This window comes from Salmo trutta, chromosome 5 (assembly GCF_901001165.1).
Source record: "Salmo trutta chromosome 5, fSalTru1.1, whole genome shotgun sequence".
NCBI lineage: Eukaryota > Metazoa > Chordata > Actinopteri > Salmoniformes > Salmonidae > Salmo > Salmo trutta.
This window is the reverse complement of record NC_042961.1, coordinates 65,859,793-65,868,167: the sequence shown is the minus strand read 5'-3', so window position 1 is coordinate 65,868,167 and position 8,375 is coordinate 65,859,793. Positions and strand designations below refer to the sequence as shown.

At 44.0% G+C, this 8,375-nt stretch overlaps 1 protein-coding gene across 2 annotated transcripts in view; it reads right to left on the bottom strand.

The window, feature by feature from the left end:
- Positions 1 to 6,080: 6,080 nt before the first annotated feature.
- The window catches only part of LOC115194865 (equistatin-like), a 44,478-nt gene continuing 42,183 nt past the window's right edge, over positions 6,081 to 8,375 (bottom strand). Inside the window, exons 1-5 of one of the 2 annotated variants that reach the window (XM_029754793.1) lie at positions 7,795 to 7,828; positions 7,258 to 7,321; positions 6,485 to 6,616; positions 6,295 to 6,390; positions 6,081 to 6,204 (exon numbers count right to left, since the gene is read on the bottom strand). In XM_029754793.1, coding sequence (XP_029610653.1) covers positions 6,311 to 6,390; positions 6,485 to 6,616; positions 7,258 to 7,309 — 264 coding nt within the window. In that variant the 5' untranslated portion in view covers positions 7,310 to 7,321; positions 7,795 to 7,828 and the 3' untranslated portion in view covers positions 6,081 to 6,204; positions 6,295 to 6,310. Of the gene's footprint in view, positions 6,205 to 6,294; positions 6,391 to 6,484; positions 6,617 to 7,257; positions 7,322 to 7,794; positions 7,829 to 8,375 lie in introns of those variants that run through there. The other variant, XM_029754794.1, reaches the window with a different exon arrangement.

Sequence of the window (8,375 nt, the reverse complement as noted above, 5' to 3'; positions counted from 1 at the left end):
TGGTCACATGACAATGAATCCCAATACCGGGATAAGATCGGGATAAGATCCTCAACAGGTTAAAGAGATTCTCTGAGGCAGGGCTGTGCCTGAAGCGTAGCAAGTGTACATTCCAAGCACAGAGTGTGACATACCTAGGTCACAAGATCACAGCGCAGGGTCTGTGTCCTGTGGAGGACAAAGTCAGGGCAATCAATGATGCTCCAAACCCCAAGAATGGGTCAGAGCTCAGGTCGTTCCTGGGCATGGTGAACTACTATGGTAAGTTCCTCCCTGAGTTGTCAACAGTGTTGGCTCCACTTTATCAGCTGCTTCACAAAGACTGTAAATGGAAGTGGGGGCCAGCACAAGAGAAAGCTTTCAAGGAAGTGAAAGCACTGCTACAATCAGCACAACTTCTGGTTCATTTTGACCAAGACAAAGAGATCATCCTGTCATGTGACGCCTCGCCCTATGGCGTCGGGGCAGTACTCTCTCATCAGATGAAGGAAGGGTCAGAGAAACCCATTGGATTCGCATCAAGTACGCTGACGAGTGCTGAGAAGGGTTATTCACAGTTAGACAAGGAAGGTCTGGCCATAGTCTTTGCTGTGAAATGCTTCCATCAGTACCTCTACGGTCGTCATTTCACCATATGCACTGACCACAAACCACTGATGAGCCTTTTTAGTGAATCAAGATGCATTCCGCCCATGGCTTCAGCAAGGATACAGCGCTGGGCCCTGACACTGTCAGCTTACCAGTACACTATAGTGTATAGAGCGGGGAAGGACAATGCAAACGCAGACGCGCTCAGCCGTCTCCCGCTACCAGAGATGCCTGCCACAACTGTGGTGCCTCCCGAGACAATTTTCCTAATGGAGAGATTGTCAAACTCAGCTGTGAATGCCAAACAGATCAAACAGTGGACAGACCGGGATCCTATCCTGTCCCAAGTGAAAAGATTCCTGATGCAGTGTTGGCCTCCTGTCATATGGACTAAGACCTTATGCAAAGCGCAAAACTGAGCTGAGTGTGCAGGATGGCTGCATACTCTGGGAGTCCAGAGTGGTTGTTCCACCCCCTGGCCGTGCACAAGTCATGCATGAGGTCCATGAGGCTCACCCGGGTGCCTCCCAGATGAATAGTTTAGCCAGATCTTACATCTGGTGGCCTAACATGGATCACGAGGTAGAAGACAAAGTTAAATCATGTTCTGAGTGCCAGATCAACCAGAAGATGGCGCCGTCCACGCCACTACATCTGCGGGAGTGGCCTGACCGCCCATGGTCCAGGCTGCACATAAACTTTGCAGGCCCTTTCATGGATCACATGTTCCTTGTCATGGTGGACGCGCACTCCAAGTGGCTGGAGGCGCACATCATGAGCAACATCACAGCGACCACAACCATCGAAAAGCTTCGGCAGGTGTTTTCAACCCATGGTCTGCCGGACTCTCTGGTGTCCGACAACGCAACAACGTTTACCTGTGACTTGTTCCAAGAATTCATGCGGAGAAACGGGATTCGCCATGTCTGCAGTGCCCCGTTTCACCCGGCCTCAAACGCCTTAGCGGAGCGGGCTGTGCAGACACTGAAAGAGGGGCTCAAAAGGATGACTGGGGGAACCATCACAACTAAGCTCTCTCGGTTCTTGTTCCAGTACCGCATCACGCCGCAAACAACAACAGGACAGGCTCCAGCAGTGATGTTAATGGGCAGAAAGCCAAAATCTCACCTGGATCTACTGCATCCGAACATCAGAGCATGAGTGGAATGGAAGCAGGAGAAACAAAAAGTGAGACATGACCACCACGCGAGGGAGAGACAGTTAAAACCCAATGACACTGTCTACATCCGCAACTTCACAAGCAGCCAACGCTGGTTGCCAGGTATCATTCTGAGTCAGAGTGGTCCCGTCTCCTTTGTGGTCAAACTGACTGATGGTCGAGTCATGCGCAGACACCAGGACCACCTCCGCTATGACAAAGACAAGACCATGTTTTCAGACGGAACAGCTGTGGGTGGTAGTGTACAAGTTGAAACCCCACAGGAAAAAGCATCTGAGGAACAGGGGCATTCAGTGGTTCCAGCAGAGGGTGATGGACATTCTCTCACAAACACCCAACCCGCTCCTGTGCCCTCAGACCCAGCTCCACTGGGACACACCTTACCTGTGTCTCGTAGCACACCAGGAGTACTGCGCAGATCACAGCATAGTCACAAGCCTCCTGAAAGACTAACTCTGTAGTTGAGACTGAGAGACTCGTGGTGTTAGTGTTTGTTTGGAGCAGCAGACCTAGTTGAAAAGAAATAAGGACTGTCATTTTTTTTTTTTTACATTTACAGTAACACCAGCAGAAGGTCTACAGTGTTGTGTAGTAAAGAAAAGAAAACACTGATGTGGTTTACTTGTTAACCTTATGTTTTCCTTACAGGGGGGGATTTAAATTGAGGGGGGAGAAGTGTTATAGTGTGGACACTATATAAATAATTACATGGTTATTATTGGCATTGACCGTGACCTTTCCCCTTTGATGTCATCGCTAAGAGTGAGATCTGTGCAATGTGATTCTACCACCGGTTGAGTGGGCTATATAGTTCTGCTATTTTTGGACCGTTTGTACCTGGCTGTACACCTTTTAGTTATTGGGTTGAAAGTAAAGGAAAGTAATATTGAAATGCGTGTGGGCATTCCTTGTCAAGTTACTACAGAAACATATAGGCCTATTGGCTAGGCTACATGAGGTGTGGCACTATGATATGAAAAAGTTGCCAAAGAAAAGGTATGCATTGTTCCTTGCCTTACACTGGGCATCATTCACAAGTGATGGGATAATGTTGTCACCCATCAGACTATTCTTGATTGAATCTTGTCTTTACATGTACTAAATAATATTTGTGAAATTTGTTTTGATTTAGAATGGACAGTAATCATGCACCTGTCTGGAATCGGGCAGGGGAAAAAATACATTTCATCTATGCACTTAAATAGCGAATGGAGGATTCTTTTCCCTTGTTTCATTTTCATGCCAGCCAGGTAGGCTATACTCCTGTTGTAAATATAAGCAATGTTCTTAATATTAGGAAAGTTGATAAATACAGCACGAGTCAAAAGTTTGGACACAGCTACTCATTCAAGGATTTTTCTTCATTTTTAGTATTTTCTACATTGTAGAATAGTAGTGAAGACATCAAAACTCTGAAATAGCACATATGGAACCAAGTAGTAAAAAAAAAAGTGATTTAACAAATCAAAATATATGTTATATTTGAGATACTTCAAAGTAGCCACCCTTTGCCTTGATGACAGCTTTACACACTCTTGGCATTCTCTCAACCAGATTCACCTGAAATGCTTTTCCAACAGTCTTGAAGGAGTTCCCACATATGCTGAGCAATCGTTGGCTGCTTTTCTTAACTCTGTGGTCCAACTCACTGAGGCTGCACTCGTGGAGGTGGTAAAATACCTTTTAATGGTGTCAGATTGAGGCTCTTCCTCTGTCCTCGTGTTCCTAGACCTTAGTGCTGCTTCGATACCATAGATAAACAGATTCTTTTGGAGAGATTGGAAACCCAAATTGATCTACACGGACAAGTTCTGTCCTGGTTTAGATCTTATCTGTCGGAAAGATATCGGTTTGTCTCTGTGGATAGTTTGTCCTCTGACAATTCAACTGTATATTTCGGTGTTCCTCAAGTTTCCGTTTTAGGACCTCTATTGTTTTCATTATATATATATATATATATATATATATATATTTTACCACTTGGTGATGTCATTCGGAAACATAATGTTAACTTTCACTGCTATGCTGACGATACACAGCTGTACATTTAGATGAATCATGGTGAAGCCGCAAAATTGCCCTCCCTGGAAACCTGTGTTTCAGACATAAGGAACTGGAAGGCGGCAAATGTTTTACTTTAAAACTCAGACAAAGCAGAGATGCTAGTTCTAGGTCCCAAGAAACAAAGAGATCTTCTGTTGGATATGACAATTAATCAATCATGATGGTTGTAGTGTCGTCTCAAATAAAACTGACATAGCGATTCCATAAAGGAGTTCTGTATCTATAATTCTTAAAATAATTATGTATTTTGTCAGCGTTTATGAGTAATTTAGTATATTCACCGGAGGTTTTTGGTGGGAATGCATGTTCTGAACATCACACGCCAATGTAAAAAGCTGTTTCTGGATATAAATATGAACAAAACATACATGTATTATATAACATAATGTCCTAGGAGTCTCATCTGATGAAGATCAAAGGTTAGTGCTTCATTTAGCTGTGTTTTGGGTTTTTGTGAGATATATGCTTGCTTGGAAAATGGCTTTGTGATTATTTTGGTCTATGTACTCTAACATAATCTAATGTTTTGCTTTCACATGAGGTTTTTGTATTTCGCGCCACGCTGTTCCACTGGCTGTTGACGGTCACGTCCCACCTAGCCCATAGAGGTCAAGTATGCGCCCTCTAGTTCTTTCTTTCTCGTTCTCTTCTCCCTTAAGACCTGAGTCCTAGGACCATGCCGCAGGGCCACCTGGCTTGACGACTCCTTGCTGTCCCCAGTCCACCTGTTCTGCCTGCGGCTATGGAACCTTGACCTGTTCACTGGACGTGCTACCTTGTCCCGGACCTGCTGTTTTCGACTCTCTCTATACCGCACCTTCCTAGGTTCCTGCCATTCTAGGGAGTTTTTCCTAGCCACCGTGCTTCTACATCTGCATTGCTTGCTGTTTTAGGCTGGCTTTCTGTATTTCACTTTGTGACATCGGCTGATGTAAAAAGGGCTTCATAAATACATTTGATTGATTGAACTCATCCCAAACCATCTAAATTGGGTGATTGTGGAGGCCAGGTCATCTGATGCACTCTCCTTATTGGTCAAATAGCCCTTACACAGCTGAAGGTGTGTTGGGTCATTGTCCTGTTGAAAAACAAATGATAGTCCCACTAAGCCAAACCAGATGGGATGGCGTATCACTTCGGTAGCCATGCTGGTTAAGTGTGCCTTGAATTCTAAATAAATCACTGACAGTGTCCCCAACAAAGCACCATCACCTCCATGCTTCACGGTGGGAACACCACATGCGGAGATCCGTTCAACTACTCTGCGTCACAAAGACTCAGCGTTTGGAACCAAAAATCTCAAATTTGGACTCAGACCAAGGACAGATTCCCACCGGTCTAATGTCCATTGCTTGTGGTTCTTGACCCAAGCAAGTCTCTTATCGTCCTTTAGTGGCTTCTTTGCAGCAATTCGACCATGAAGGCCTAATTCACACAGTCTCCTGAGCAGATGTCGAGATGTCTGTTACTTGACCTTTGTGAAGTGTTTATTTGGGCTGCAGAGGTAACTGGGTCTTCCTCATGAGTCATCGTAGCGCTTGGTTTTTGAGACTGCTCTTGAAATGTTCCGCATTTACTGATTTTCCTGTCTTAAAGTAATGGGCTGTTTCTTTTTGCATTGAGCTGTTCTTGCCATAATATGGACTTGGTCTTAAAATAGCAAATAGGGCTATTTTCTGTATACCACCCCTACCTTATCACAACTGATCGGCTCTTACGCATTGAGGAAAGAAATGCCACAAATTAAGTCACCTGTTAATTGAAATGCATTCCATGAATCTGGTTGAGAGAATGCCAAGAGTGTACAAAGCTGTCAAGGCAAAGAATCTCAATATATTTTGGTTTAAGATGTGATTCCATGTGTTATGTCATAGTTGAAAATATTACAGATGAAAACCCTGGAATGAGTAGGTGTTCAAACTTTTGACTGGTACTGCAAATAGTAGATCTAACCTATAGAAAGCTGATGGGATCCTCTTTCTAATAGAAGCCATGAGGCTGTTCTCAGACAACTGCATAGGTTATAGAAATGTTGCGCAACATCAGCTCATGAGATTTTTTACATTGATGTCAGAGTGATTAGAGGGACAATAGAGTGCTGAGTACCAGGCAACTAATGACCATCACCAGCATCAGAGCTTGGAGAAGCCTAATTACTAAATGGTCACGTGGAATTTGACTGCTGGTAATACTCCTTCCTCCATTTCCCAGAAATGGACTGGTTCAGATAATCACACCAACAATAAAGTAAGCAAATCAACAGTTTAATCTCTGGATTTCTTCATGTATTTATATGGGATGTGATTCAGTTCCTGTCGTACAGTAAAGACAACTGTCCGTCTTTTCAAAGTCTTCATTCCAACGCCTTTCATCTACAATTAGACAAAAACATCCAGAATCAGCTGCAAAGAAATAACATTTAGTGAATGAGTATGTATACACACACAGACACACACACACACCTTGATGGAACAGTTGCTAGCAGTTGATAGCAGTGCCTGGTGGAGTCTCCGTACCCTGAATCTTCTGTCCAGTAGTGGTCACACACCAACAGTAACCTACCAGAAATAGACATGTTGAACCTACAATATTTACTGTAACATTCAACTGAGTTGGAGAATTTAGTGTGTGTATATGTGCGTCCGTGTTAACCTGTAGAGCCAGAACATTGCTTAGGGGTGTATCGTCCAGCGGCGTCACACGTGGGGATGTAGGCTCCAATTGGGCCATGTGTTGCGGCATATCTAGCACGCTCACAGGGGGTCATGGGTCGTATCCCAGCATCTGGACACAGGTAACATACATTAATTGTAATGTGGACATAACATTGCAGCACATGCATGCCGGAATCTTGGGTTGCGTCCCATATGGGCCCTGGTCAGAAGTAGTTTATACGGAATAGGGTTCCATTTCAGATGTAACCTAGGTACTTCCTAGCTAAATATTGAAATTGCACTACTTGTTTAAAAGCCCTGTGCAGTCAATTCAGTTTCTGTCTTTTGTATAACAGCTGATGAAACTAAGACTGAAAGTGGGGGTAAGTTGTGTCAGTGTTACTTCCTGACAATCCAATCATACATCCAGTTGAATGATCAAACCATTCATATCAGAATACCTCAGTCCAGCATCTAGACACCAATATACATCTCTGGAACAAGAGGAGTGGCAGGTAGCCTAGCGGTTAGAGAGTTGGGCCAGTAATACAAAGGTTCCTAGATTTAATCCCTGAATGTCAAGTTAAACAGATATTTTATGTGCCCTTGTGCAAGACAACCTTCTCTCCAGTGTCACGGTTGATAATGGCTGTCCAAGGGACAACTGGTTATGAAACAAAACATTAATACTTACGTGTGAATAGGACAGATCAACACCCACTAATGTTTTTATTAAAATGTTGGTGAGTAAGTGTGAGGTACATCACTTACCTCCCAGAGCAAAAGCTGTGCTAACAAGCAGAATGATGGTCAATATGGCCATGGTGATAGTCTCCTGAGAGAGAGAACAAGAGCGAGATTAGTTGAGCATTTTAAATCTGGAATGGCTGTGGGTACTAGAGGAGAAGTTGAGGAAACCCTGTGTTAAGTACAAAACTAATGCAACAATTGCTAAACCCAGTCCTGAGGACCCCAACATGCGAGTATCGGCAACACGGCGCGCTACGATTCTTCCACTAAAATTCAGGTAACATCTATGAATCCTTCCCAAATGGCTCCTCATTCCTTATGTAGTGAACCACCTTTGACGAGGGCCCACAGTGCACTAAGCAGGGAAGGGGAAGCAGACTAGATCTTGACAGAGACTTCAATTCACTACAAAGGTAACTATTAGTCTATGCTCTTAAATTCAGGGGGTCGACCCACAAAAAGGGATCATATATAGTGCACTACACTTGACCAGGGCCACATAAGATTAACGTGCCATTTGAGAGGCAGCTAGTCTACTAAATAATATCACAAGCTCACCTTCTGCACTCTTCCAAGGGATTCACTGATTGTCTCTCTGTTGTCTGTGAGTTATGGTCTACCTCTTCCACCTCTCCTTTTAAAGGATCTGTCACAGGTGTGACTAGTTGCCTCATTAACCCAACGAGAGATCCCGTTGTCAGGCCATTAGCTGGTGGTGTAAAGTACTTAACCTGTTAGGGCTAGGGGGCAGTATTTACACGGCCGGATAAAAAACGTACCCGATTTAATCTGGTTACTACTCCTACCCAGTAACTGGAATATGCATATTATTATTGGCTTTGGATAGAAAACACCCTAAAGTTTCTAAAACTGTTTGAATGGTGTCTGTGAGTATAACAGAACTCATATGGCAGGCAAAAACCTGAGAGATTCCTTTACAGGAAGTGCCCTCTCTGACAAGATCTTGTTCTTCTTGTGTCTGTTTATTGAAGACTGAGGATCTTTGCTGTAATGTGACACTTCCTACGGCTCCCACAGGCTCTCAGAGCCCGGGAAAAAGCTAAATGATATCGAGGCAGCCCCAGGCTGAAACACATTATCGCCTTTGGCAAGTGGCCGATCAGAGGACAATGGGCTTA